Here is a 14352-nt window from a genome sequence, read left to right as displayed (position 1 = left end):
CATTAAGACAAACAAGTCTTGGCAAAGTTTGTAAAATTAAGCAGAAAGGATGAAACAGAACAATAAAGGTACTTAAAGTTTATGAACCAGCAGATATTTCCATGGAATGAAAACTATTACACCTGCGTCTCAGTGGCTAGTTCATTAAACTATTGTGATCAACTCCAAAGGCTATGGGACTTTAACAAAGAAATAACATTTTATTTCACATTAAATAAACAATAAATCAGCAAGCTAACAAAAGCCCTGGTTTGAAGGCAGCAGTTGAGTAACTCAAATAAAATCAATGACTGTAGTAAATATTGTATTATTTACAAACATGTTGTGTGAAGTACACATTCTTTAGAAATAGAGGAGGTTGGTTAGCCAGGTTCGCTTGACAACTCGTTTACAATGCAGTAATGTCAACAATATGCGTTCAACTGAGGTTACAACGAAGGACTCTCATCAATTTTTCCCCTTACCCATGTCATGACAACCCTCAGGTTAAACCACCACCAGCCATCCCATTTACAAACACCTTTCTCAATGAGAACAGAGTCACCTCTCAGACCTTTAACGAAATTTCTCTCAATTCTGTGTTTAAATCTCATCAATTAAGTTTCTTGCCTTTGGAACAGTTCTGAATTGGCACTAATCAATGTCACAAATGTGGCCTCAGTAATGATGACCAAGATGCACACCCCCTTCTCATCCTTCAAAAATTAGTCAGTCAATCAAGCACCATAGTTCAACCAGCCAGGTCACTGAACCTCCATCCTCTTGGTTCCAGCCTTGCCCATCTTCCCAAAGGCAGCAATGGACTGTGTTTCTCGCCTTGAAATCGTTAGTTTCTCCCCAATTTGTTCAAATTAGAAGACCCATCTCAGATGGGAGTTAAAGTTGGGGGACTTTAACTTCCTCCAACATTGACTGGAAATGCTGTAATTCTCATGTCAGATGGATCAGTATTTGTTCAATGCGTGCAGGATGATTCCCTGACACAGTATGTCGAAGGGCCGACAAGAGGGGAGGCCACACTGGATCTGGTGCTTGGTAATGAACCAGGCCAGGTGTTTGATTTTGTGGTAGGTGAGCACTTGAAAGAGTTACCAGAATTCAGTTACGTTTAGCGATGGAAAGGGATACGTACATGTCATAGGGCAAGAGTTATCGATGGGAGAAAAGGCAATTATAACGCGATTAAGCAAGACTTAGGATAGAATGGGGTAGCAAAATGCAGGGGATGGGGACAATCGAAATGTGGAGCTGGTTTAAAGGAACAGATATTGCATGTACTTGACAGGTATGACCGTGTCAGCAGGGAGGAAGTGATAATGAAAGGGTATTGTGGTTTACTAAAATTGCAGCTCTTATTAAGCGGAAGGAGGGTTATGTGCCAATGAGACAAGATGGTTCAGATGAGGCGATGGAGAGTTACAGATTAGCTAGGAAGGATTTAAAGAGAGAGTTAAGAAGAGCAAAGAGAGGACATGAACAGTATTGAGCAGGTAAAATAAAGGAGAACCCTAAATCTTTCTATAGGTATGTGACAAATAAAAGGATGACAAGGGTAGAAATAGGATCAGTCAAAGACATAAGTAGAAAGTTGTGTGTGGATCCTGTGAAGATCAGAGGTGCTAAACGAATATTTCTCATCAGTTTTCACTCAGGAAAAGAAGAATATTGTAGTGGAGAAGAATGAGATACGCAATATTAGACTAAAAAGGATAGAGGTTAGTAAGGAAGAGGCATTATCAATTCTAGGAGTGAAAGTAGACAAGTCCCTTGGGCAGATGGGACTTATTCGAGGATTCTCTGGGAAGCTAGGGAGGTGGTGTTGGAGCCTTTGGCTTTGATCTTTGAGTCATCATTGTCTACAGGTTTAGTACCAGAGGACTGGAGGATTGCAAATGTTGTGCTCTTGTTCAAGAAGGGCAGTCGAGATGACCCAGGTAAGTATAGACAAATGAGCCTTACGTCTGTTATAGGAAAAGGTTTGGAAAGGATTATGAGAAATAGGATTTATAATCATCTAACAAGTAACAATTTGATTGCAGATAGTCAACATGGCTTCGTCAAGGGCAGGTCACGTCTCACAAACCTCATTGAGGTTTTTTGAGAAAGTGATCAAGCATGTGGGTGAGGGTAGGGCAGTTGATGTGGTATACATGGACTTTAGTAAGGCCTTTGATAAAGTTCCATATGGTAGGCTCTTGGAGAAAATGCAGAGGGATGGGATTTAGGGTGATTTAGCAGTTTGGATTAGAAACTGGCTTTCTGTAAGAGTGATGGAAAATATTCAGCCTGGAGTCCAGTTACTAGTGGTGTGCCACAAGGATCTTTTTTGGGGCCACTGCTGTTTGTCATTTTTATAAATGACTTAGATGCAGGCATAGGTGGATGGACTAGTAAGTTTGCAGATGACACTAAAGTCGGTGGAGTAGTGGACAGTGTGGAAGAATGTTGCAGGCTGCAGGGGGACTTGGATAAACTGCAGAATTGGGCTGAGAGGTGGCAAATAGAGTTCAATGCAGAGAAATGTGAGGTGATTCACTTTGGGAAGAATGACAGGAAGGCAGAATACTGGGTCAATGGAAAGATTCTAGGTCTTGTGTGTGTGCAGAGGGATCTTGGAGTCTATGTACATATATCCCTGAAAGTTGCCACCCAGGTTGGTTGTATGTCTCCTTAAAAGCACTGTGTGTTAGGTTTTATTGGTAGAGGATTTGAGTTCCGGAGCCGTAATGTCATGCTACAATTATACAAAACCCTAGTGTGGCCGCACTCGTGTACAGTTCTGGTCGCCCAATTACAGGAAGGATGTGGAAGCATTGGAAAAGGTGCAGAGGAGATTTACGAGGATGTTGCCTGCTCTGGAGGGAAGGTCTTATGAGGAAAGGCTCAGACACTTGGGTCTGTTCTTATTGGAAAGAAGGTAGCTAAGAGGGAATTTGATAGAGACATACAAGATGATCAGAAGATTAGATAGGGTGGACAGTGAAAAACCTTTTCCTAGGATAATGTACGAGGGTGCATAGCTACAAATTGAAGGGTGATAGATTTAAGACAGATGTCAGAGGCAGGTTCTTTACTCAGAGTGGTTGGGGTGCAGAATGCCCTGCCTACCAATGTAGTTAACTCAGCCACATTAGGGAGATTTAAATGATCCTTGGATAAGCACATGGATGATGATGGGATAGTGTAGGGGGATGGGCTTAGATTAGTTCACAGGTCGACACAACATTGAGGGCTGAAGGGCCTGTTTTGAACTGTATTGTTCTATATTCTATCAAGGCTGACTGACCAAATGTTCAATAACAATTGAGCTCCAACGCTGTTTTTAAAGACCTAAAGCATAAAAGCAAAGAAATTGCAGTGAACATTTATAATACACTGGTTTGGCCTCAGCTAGAGTAATATGACCAATTCTAAGCACTGCAGTTTAGGAAGGATGTGAAGTCATTAGCCAGTGCAGAAAAGATTTATCAGACCAGCTCTAAGGCTGAAGCATTTCAGTGGCATGGATTCACTGGCAAAACTGGACATACTTCATTTGAAGTGAAAGCTGAGCAATTTGGAGATGTGTTCAAAACCACAAAAAGTATGGACAGAATAGACATTACCAGAAAGGTTGAGAACCAAAGCACTTTGATTTAAGGAGAATGACAAAAGTGCAAGAGACAAAATGAGGTATCATGTTCTTCATGTAGTATGCAGATTGCACTGCCTGAGCGTGTTGTGGAGACAGAATCAATGGTAACTTTTAAGAGGGAACTGGTTGATTAACTGAAGAGAAAAAAAAACTTGCTAATGGAAAAGAGGAGGGGAGTGGGGTCAACTGAGATGTTTTTGCAGAGAACTAGCATGGAACATTGAGGGCCAAATGGTCTTCTGTGCTGTTAAAATTCTATGTTTCTATACACTATTACCTGACTAAAATAAAAGTAAAATAGTCAACTTCAAAACAGGATCAAACTTAGGCTAATTGAATACAAACTTTGTATTTTTGTGCCAATAGCATTCAGATTCTATGTCACATGGCTCAACAGGAAAAGAACAAAACTTATCAATCACGTTGAAAACGTTCCTTGGATTCAGTGACAAATTATTTAAGAGTGGATCACCAGCTACTTTAAACCCATGAATTGGCAGTGATTGAAAAATATTAAAACAAATACATATTTTCAAACAGCAAATATTTTAAACTACACCCCCCAAAAAAAAACTGAGGGGTATTTCATTTTAGAGTAAGCATTAATAATAACTGCATCATTAAGTAAAATTCCAGGATAAGGGTGCTATACCTCAAAATGTCTTATTGCAAAATACAGGAAAAGTGATCACTTTGGACATTACATAATATAAAAGGCACAAAAGAAGAATGTCACACTATCGCTAAAACATTTCAACAAAATCATTTCAAGGATAAAAAAAAGAAACATTATGAATCACATTGTTTTAAAGGTAAGCCTTCACTGCATCTTTTTTTCCAATTCATTCACAGGATACGGGCGCCACTGACTGGAATTTCCTGCCCAGCACTAGCTGCCCAAGAGTGAATCACATGCTGTGGGGGTCTGGAGTCACATAGGCCAGACCAGGCAAAGACGGCATATTTCTTTCCCTAAATATGCATCACTAAACTCCTATTTCCAGATCATTATTGAATTGAAGTTCCATTCTGCTATGGACGATTTCAAACTCAGGCACCCAGAACATTATCTGGGTGTCTTCTGGATTAATAGTAACAATACCACTAGGCCACTGCCTACCCGGACTACCTTCATAGAACATCCTACCACAGATAAAGAGACCAAAACTGCACACAATATTCCAGGTGTGGTCTCAGCAGTATCTTGTATAGTTGCAGCAAGACATCCCTGCTCCTGTACTCAAATCCTCGCTTTATGAAGGTAAATATAACATTCACCTTCTTCACCATCTGCTGTACCTGCATGCTTACTTTCAGCAACTGGTGCAAAAAGACACCCAGGTCTCACTGCACTGCCCCTTTCCCAATCTATCACCAGTTATTAATCTGCCTCCTTGTTTTTGCTACAGATTTGGATAATCTAACATTTATCCACAATATACTTCACCTGCCATGTATTTACCCACTCACTCAGCATGTCAAAATCACAACGGAGTTTCTTTGCAGTCTCCTCACTGCTCACTCATCCACTTAGTTTTGTGACACCTGTAAACTTGGAGAAATTACATTTAGTTGTTTCATCTAAAGCTTCAATATACACTGTGAATAGTTGGGTTCCATGCACTGACCCCATTAGTCACTGCCTGCTACTTTGTTTATTCCTATTCTTTGTTCCCTGTCTGCCAAACAGTCCTCTATTCATGTCAATATACTCCCCACAATCCCATGCACTTTAATTGTACATGCTAATCCCTTATGTGAGACCTTATCAAAAGCCTTCAACCAGTCCAAGTGAAACACATCCACTAACTCCCTCTATGCCTTTGAAATGCGATTTTCCTTTTGTGAATCAATGCTGATTATGTCTGATCCTGTCACTGTTTTCCCAAGTGCTTTGCTATTAAATCAATTATAATGGACCTCTAACGTTTTCCCCACAGCTGACATTTTCTCTACCTCTTTTTTTGAAGTAGCAAGGTTATATTAGCTATACTCCAATCTATAGGAATTGTTCCAGAGTCTATAGAATCTTTTAAGATGACCAATGTATCAACTATTTCTAGTGCCACTTCCTTAAATACTCTGGGATATAGATAATTGGGCCAGAGGGATTTATTAGCCTTTGAGCCATCAATTAATTCCAATACCATTTCCCTACTAATTTGCAATTCCTCCCTCTCACTGGGGTTCCCTAACATTTTTGGGTTATTATCGGTGTCCTCTTTTCTGAGTTCAAAACCAACATATGTATTTAATTGGTCAGCCGTCTCTTTGTTCTCATTATAATAGAAGCTTTTGCAATCAGTTTGCATGCTCCTTCCTTGTTTGCAAGCTTCCTCTCATTGGGTCATTCTGCTATAACATGACAGTTGCATTCCTGTGCAACTTCACACTATAGAAAATTGTACTATGGAAAACTGCTATAGGAAATCACACTGTAGAAGATCACTACAGAAAATAGCTATACCCGTTCAGCAGAAAGTTTGCTTATCAAACAACGTCCACAATTCATCAATCACATTATAGCCATGTTGACGAACTGCACATTATACCAGAACAACCTATTTCATCCATTATATCAATTCCTATTATTTTTTTTGAACTGAAATTCGAAATGGCTCCCATTCCTCGGGTCTTTTTATGGCCATTTTATAAGCCCCTTCCTTGGATTTAATACAATCAAATTCCCCTTGGTAGCACTGCTTGGGTCACCTTCTCTGTTTTGCTTTGACACCAAGACAAGAATGAACAATTGTTGCAGTTTATCCATGCACTTTATATGCTTGCCATTACCTCTCTACCAACATCCTCTGAAATAATGTTCCTCATCTCACCATAGCCAATTTGCACCTCATCATATCATAGTTTCCTCTATTTAGATTAAGAACCAGAGTCTCAAATCAATCATGTCACCTTCCAATGAAGAATTCTATCCTATCACGATCATTCTTCCTCACCAGGCCTCACATGGCTAAGTTGTCAATAATTAATTTCTGAATTAGCCAAATAGTATTTATTAAAATTCTGGGTTTCGTCTGATATAAAAATCAAGTTTCTAAAGATTTCAACTATATTGCACAGTTCTCATTTGATCAAAAGCCAAACCGTCAACTAAAGGTACACATTTGGATTCCAGTACAGAGCCCTAGCATTGTATTTAATATTTCCAAACACAAATGCAATCTTTTGGTTCAGTATCCCTGCCTCTGATCAAAATCTCTGGATTCAAGTCCCATCAGGACCTGATGGTTAAGGAAGATGCACTCTTTACTGTATAGGTTGATGATCAACCATCAAATCCTTTAAAGATACACGAACTGCAGGCAGTTATGGCAGGAGATATTCCTGATTCTCCAAATGATAGAAAGAACATTGGAATCTCAACCGTCACTACTTATACATCAGGACTACAATATGCATGTGAAAACACATAACTCCAAGTGAAGTACAATATCCCTACACAGCATTCAATACACACTATTCCTGATAACATTGGAATGTTGTTAAGAGTATAACAATTTTTAAACCTTTCACTTAAAGCGAGTGTGAATTCAACTCTTTACAGCCATCAAATATTAAAACTTTATTATTCAAAACACTAAGGGGGATGAACAAACAAAAATTTGTATTAAGGTGAACATTATCACTTTATTCTCAGAAGAAATTTAGTCACTTCTTACTACAATATATCAAAAGCTATGAAACTGTAATCTATATTAGATACAAATGAATGAAAAAGAAAATCAAATCAGGCTTGCCTCTACTAATGGATATCAAGCTGTAGAACACCTTGAATTATTTCCTCCCTTTCTAACATTTTCCTCACCGATTATGTCACAGCCTTTCTAAGGGCACTGACTACTTGTGGGGCATGGTTTTGCATGTCACAAATCCCTTTCTAGTACTTTTTCTTTGTGGTACTATTTACTTTAATTTTGAACAACCCAAGTCTGCCAACAGAATTAGGGATAAAAGCCTAGTCTGAATGTAGCATGTAATACATGCACAAAGGTATCCATGAAACAGTGGAACTGGAGCAGTACCCCTTTTAACTAATTTTAACCTTAATAATCCAACACAGAGGTATTGCACATTAAGAATTCATTTATAGCCAAAAATATCAGCATGGTTTTGCACTGGTATCATTGCTATTGTTATAACAAAATTGCAACCTGAACTGAGAATCAGAGACTAACCTAGCATTAGAAAAGAAATTACGATTTTCAGTAGTGATATGAAATTAAAGAAAAATAAAATTCCAACATATTTATGATCTTAAAATAAAATTAAGTAGCTCACCATTAATAGATGCTTCAAGAATTTTGCTAAAAGTATTCTCTCTTTTATTTGTAAGAGACTTCTTTTCATGCTTTTCGCTTCTGCATGCACTGTGTGTAGCAGCACAAGTGTTAGATGAGGCTGCTGATTCTTTCAAAGATCTTTTATCAACCAAACCCTCTGAGACACTTAGTGCAGGATGCTGGCTAATTATTAGATCATTTTTAAACAGTGGGCCAACACAGGTCATATCACACAGCTTGAGAGGCAAACTCCTTTTTTCTGGTGTTGTAAAAGATGCAACAGGAGAACAGGCTGAGGACACCTGAAGGTCAGACTGATACTTTGGAGAAACTAGAGCTGAATCTTGTGATGCCAGACAAATATTGGTAAGATGCAAAGTTTCTATTTTGCTTGGTACTAAGGATGTGTGCTTTCCAGACTCTGGTGTTGAGCAATCTCTGAATACTTCTGACTCTGCTTCGAATAGTTCTGAAGTAATTTTGTTGCAGTTTTTCTGAAACTCGGGGATGCATTCAACTGGTTCTGTCTTTATTATATCTGTGTTATCAGAAGATGATTTGCCTGCAAGATGTTCTGACAATTTAGTAATTTTATAAACAGTATTGGTGATTGACGAATTATTTTCATTTAAGTCTTCAAATGAAAAGCCCAGATCAAAGTTAATAGAAAAGGTTTCACCTGAGCAATTGTACACACTGCTGTTATCAACCACTGACCTATGCTGCTCAATGCATAAGTTTTCACAAAGCATTTGTTTGTGAAATGATTGATGCAAAACTGGCCAGTGACTTATGTCGTGTTCAGTTTCATGGTTTCTTAAATTATTAGGAACTGCTTGGGCACGTTGCAGTGGTGTGTTCAACTCAGTAGGTTGCCTCGTCAGTCCAGAGACATCCTTTCCAATCATACATCTTTTGGAGTTGGAAGCACGATGGGATGGAAGGCTGCCAAATGATGGTTCAGTTTCAAACAAAGGCAAGCTTTCCTCAGATACAAACAGCATGTCATTTATGGAGTTCTTGAAGATTTTATTGGTTCTATTTTTGTTTTTATCAGGGGAGTTATGATACTTGTGCAAAGGATCATGTAATTTTTCTTGGTTTACACCAGACTGAGCTCGATAATTTTGATCCAAGTGTTCTTCAACATTACTGTCAAATAAGTCATCCCAGGAAGGACTGCAATGTGTGTCAACACAATTTAAATCCTCAGGCTCTCTCCAAGTCACTAAATCTGTTGGTTTAATACTATTTGATGATGAACAACTGAAAACGTGATTGCCTCCTTGGTCAGATTTTAAAGCAGTTTCTGGTGGGATTTTTAAAATATTTGATTGTCCTCTATTTTCTTCATAATTCACTTTTTCGCAAAAGGAAAATATGTCTAGTCCTGGGGGAGAAGTAGCAAGAAAGGATTTTACTCTTTCCAAAACCACTTCTGCACTAGTGGGAACTTGCCCACCATAATCATAATTAGGATGTTCAACCTCTGGTAAGCAATACCTTTGAGAATCTGTATTTGAGGATCTGTGTCCTGAACTGTGGCCCCGAGTTATGAGCACATCTGGTAGATAAAACAGTTTAGACACATTGATACAATTTGTTGATATTTCATTAATTGAGCCACTCGAGTCTAAACTAACACAGTTTGATTTGTTGCATTTGGAAACCAGATCATGTGTTTCAGTCACAATATCTTTTAATACGTAATCATTTACTGGTTCATAATGGTGACACTCAGTTTGTTCTTTCTCGGTTGCATCAACAATTTTGTATTCAGAACTTATTGATTTGCTTCCAGTAGAACTTGTACAGATTTTCATGGGACTCTTCAAGATTTCTCTCCTGTCTGCCCCACTAAACTTAGCTGCTTTCTGTATTTCACCATGCAAGTCCTCTTTAATTTCGTCCTCTGACTGATAGATCTGTTCACTTGGTTTTGAAGTATTTCCCGTTACTGTAAATGCAGTTTCTCTGGTTTCCTTAGTGTTTGCAGTTCCAAGACAAGATGGTGAATGTAGAACTTTTGTCCTTTTATTTATATTAGAAAGGGCACATACCTTAGCTTCATTTGTTAATTTGCAAAAATTATTATTCTTTTCAACACATTTCTTTCTGTCACATCTAGGCTTCATTAGTTGATGCACTATATGTTTATCTCGATTTTTTGCCATGTAAGTGTCTCCAATTTGACATTGTTGCATGCAAGGTGCTTCAACAATATCATCCATGTTTAAATACGGCATGATGTCTAATGAATAATTGTCACCGTTCTGTAATAGAAAGACAAATCAGTAAAGGTAAAATTACATTTTTAAAATTAACTTTATTTTAAAATATTTACAATATTAACATTCAGGTACTGCATGAGTGTGATGCAGCAAGGTTCAAATAATGCAAAGGTTATTTGCAAAGGAAAGCAAGAGAACAGCATTAGGTTAGACGCTCATTCAGACAGCCAGTGCAATCTCAATGGGCCAAATGGCCTCCTTCTGCACTGTAACAATTTTGCTATTCTGTGAAAAACAGTCAATTTTAAGTTACACATTAATACTCTCACCACAATAAAAGTGGGTCTGATAAAGATGCCTTCAAGGGGAAGTGGCATTCCATTTAGAATTCTTGAACAGCAATTTACCCTAATTCCTTAACCATCTATCTTTTGTCATCAGTTTGCAGTATTTAGCAGTCATGATCTAAACTTTGTGCGTACAAATGCCATTCTTAAAGTGAGGAGCTTAAACAGATCTACATCACTGAGTCATTTAACTGAGCATGGAGTTGGTCAATCTCTGCTTCAGGCAGGACTTATGTTAAGCATAGGTTGAACCCTGGTTAAGTTACATTTGGAATACTGTAAACAATATAAGAACATAATGAAAAAGATACAAAGCTGCTGAGTTGGTGCAAAGAAAGTTTTCCAGGATTAAACATCAAAAACTGAGAAGGTAACTTCATCATAAGTAACAAGCTGAGCCTCTTTTCTGTACAGAGTTGAGAATAATCTGACAGAGATTTTCAAGATTTTGAAAGAATTTAACAGATTGGAAATAGAGAAAATATTTCCACCTATGCAGAATACAAAGCCAAAGTATATATGCATATTAACATACATGCACACACAGTCAACACTAGTAAATCTAATAGGGAATTCAGAACAAATACCTTTACTCAAAGAATGCAGAATATATAAAGAGCAGATGAGAGAAGAAACATGCATCAGAAAACTGGAGAAGCATTAGGAAATAAAGGAAAGAAGGATATGCAAGTAGGGCTAAATGAAGTTAAAAGGTGGCTCATCTATAAAGTCTAGACCAATTTTGCTAAATAGTTTACTTTTATACCCTCTACTCAATGAAGTTGTTAGATTTAATTCTTGCAGTTTTCAATCTCTTTTGTGTATTCATTTTCCTTTAGTTCAGCAATAACATTTCTGGGAAACACACGTGACTTGGAATATCAGAAAAAGGTATTTATTTTTGTCAGAAGATAAGAAGATCGAGGAAAATATAACAAATAACTGCTGCTTATAGGAAAATAACAAATCTTGTCACAGATAGCTTTGATTTTTGAATGAGATTAACGTAACCAATCCTAACTGTAGCGCAACTACTAGAAAACCAACTACAATAATTAATTTAATTTCAGTGTCAGTAGCTTTCAGTGAAGATCAATTCTAATTCTAGCTGCTTAGAATCATAGATTCTTATAACACAGAAGGAAATAGTATGGCCCATCAACCTGGCCCATCTCTTCAAACTGCTCAGTTTGGTCCAACCCTTCCTTTCCCCAACAACTCTGCAAATACGTTTTATACAAGGCCATGTCCAATTGTATTTTGAAAATTCTTACAGAATCAGACTTCTTCAATTCAGGCAGTCCATTCCAGAACACAATAATGTGTGGAAAAACCAAAAATTGAATTTCTCCCTTAGTTTTTTTTTGTTATATTTTGAAAATCTTTGAGTTTTGATTAATGACCATTAGCCTGAAGAAAAATGTTATTTTCCCCTACCTACTTGATCACAACTTCTCAATTTGGAATACCTCAATGGGGTCTCTCTGCTCGGAAGATAATTGTAATGACTCTGTTTTTCACAAAATGGCATCTTTCACCCTGGTATGATCTTGAAAAACTGCCTCTCCAGGACCTTAACATGTGTGATACCTAGAATTGTGTAAACAACTCCAGCTGAAATCAAACTAATGTTTGCAAATGTTTAGCATGACTTGCTTGTTTCTGTCTTCAAAGACTAATAACCACATACCTAATCTGCATCACCAACTTAAAACAACATCTTCAAGGATTTGTAAATATTGTGATAAAGGTTTACATTATATCATTTAGGCATTTAGATTTTTAAAAGTACAGGAAAATATATTTTGGTTTTAGCTCTGTGAAGTTGATTTCTTTTTGTCTTAAGTCAGAAAATCATTTTTTGTTCAAACAATTAATTCAAACACAAGTCAAATGCTTCTTTGGGAAATTAAATGACTCTATCAGCTACCAAGAAATTTAACAGATGTAGTATTTACAAGATTGAACTTTTATGACATATGATCTTAGCAGATGTTATTACCAGACAAGGAACCTGACTTGATCAATCACATATTTTGGTATTTTGGTGTTAAGAACATAACCTTTCACTTAAAGATAAGAATGCAATACTGCATTTTTGCTTTAACAATAAAATTGAAGTTTATTACAAAAAGGAATAATAAACCAAAAAAAAGTCCAAACAAAAGCACAAAACCAATTCATTCTACAAGAAGGCTTCAAAAACTATTGTTTAAAAATGACTGTGGTTACAGAAATACTTTCAAATTATTAAATCCAAAGTCTCATCAACATGATATATATACACATGAATCCCAGAGTTTACATGTGACATGAAAAAAGGTGGTGACAGTCTCCATTAGTTTAAATTCAGAAGATAAGTGATCTTGGCAAATGGCCAATTTTGTTTGGTTTGTACAAGCTTCCAAGCCTCAGAAGTGGAAACACATTCAGTCCACCACATCTGAAAAGAGTCAGTTCAATAAGAAATCTTACAGTTAAGAGAAGAATGATACCTTATTAGCTTTGAGTGACAGTAAAGGATATTATTGGGAAAAGTGCTGAACTTTTCTTTTTGATGTTTGTTATTTTTCTTTTCTGTCATAAACAAGTGCATTTTAATTTAAAGAAAACATATTTCAAATCGGGGAGCTGACTTGTCCAGTAGTGCAACCAACTGGATAACAATGTGCATCTTTAGGTCCATTTGTTGTTGCATCCCCACTCAAAATAGTACAAATTAGATATTCCCTTTCCATGTTCCTTCTGAAATGCATCATTCAACTAGTCCACATTATAGTATATTAGCCATGCAATACCCATTTCATTAGTCTATGACCTCCTGAGGCCTGCTATTATCCTGTTTAATTATTCACAAATTTGAAAGCTTTTGTATTGTGAACATGCCTGGAAATTGTACCTATTATAGGCATACTCATGTAAGTAATATAGATAAAAAGGAAAATGGTCCTAATGTGGACTCTTGGAGAACCCCACTGCATATTGTTCATCAGTGCAAAATGAGTCTCCATCACTTACCTCTTAGTCAATTGTGTACACAAATTACCACCATTTATTTCGCACAATTTTTCTATTTTTGAAATGGTTTGTTTTAAATGCTGTTTTACCAAATGTATTACAAAGCTCATATGTAACATCTACTGCATGACTTATCTACTTCCTTGGTTACTTCAAAGTACTCCAATCAGGTTAGTCAGACATAACATGCCTTTAGCAAATTAAAGCTAGCTATCCTTTATAAACCTATATTGCCTCAAGATCTGAAACACTCAAATACTATTTCAATCATCCATGTTTCCACAAAATTACTTCCTCTTTTTGTAAATTGACCCATCAATCCTTCATCTGTTATTGGGTGACATGGTGGCAGAGCGGTTGGTTCTGATGCCTCACAGCACCAGGGGACCTGGTTTCGATTTCAGCCTTGGGCAATTGTGTCGAGTTTGCACATTCTCCCTCCAGGCACTCTGGTTTGCTCCCACAGTTCAAAGAAATTGGGATTAGGTGGGTTAGCCAAAGTAAAAACCCTCTGCAGCATTACAGGAATGGCTTTTGATGGAATGCTCTTCCAAGGGTCAATGTAGACTTGATGGACCAAATTACCTCCTTCTGTACTAAAGCGATTCTATCATACTCTTATTATTCAGAGTATTGAATTTTGCACTCCTTTTTATCTTACCTGCTGTTGCTCTCTTATATTGCTTTTCAACTTCTCCCTGCATCTGTATTCTGTACCTGATTCTTTATTATTATGGCACAGTATTGTTAGCTGATTTCTTATGGTTAATTAATCGTACGATGTACCAAGTTATCACAAGATCTTTTCATTATTTATACTC

The 14352-nt window shown here is 37.2% G+C and overlaps 1 protein-coding gene across 6 annotated transcripts in view; it reads right to left on the bottom strand.

The window, feature by feature from the left end:
• The window catches only part of fancm (FA complementation group M), a 175144-nt gene that overhangs the window by 58831 nt on the left and 101961 nt on the right, over positions 1–14352 (bottom strand). For all 6 annotated transcript variants that reach the window (XM_087989733.1, XM_043697323.2, XM_043697322.2 and 3 more), the window contains one exon: positions 7934–10208. In XM_087989733.1, coding sequence (XP_087845859.1) covers positions 7934–10208 — 2275 coding nt within the window. The remainder of the gene's footprint in view (positions 1–7933; positions 10209–14352) is intronic.

Source organism: Chiloscyllium plagiosum, unplaced genomic scaffold (assembly GCF_037043375.1).
Source record: "Chiloscyllium plagiosum isolate Xiang-an unplaced genomic scaffold, Cpla_swu_hap1 HiC_scaffold_8, whole genome shotgun sequence".
NCBI classification, from domain to species: Eukaryota; Metazoa; Chordata; class Chondrichthyes; order Orectolobiformes; family Hemiscylliidae; genus Chiloscyllium; species Chiloscyllium plagiosum.
This window is presented reverse-complemented; position numbering and strand designations above follow the sequence as displayed.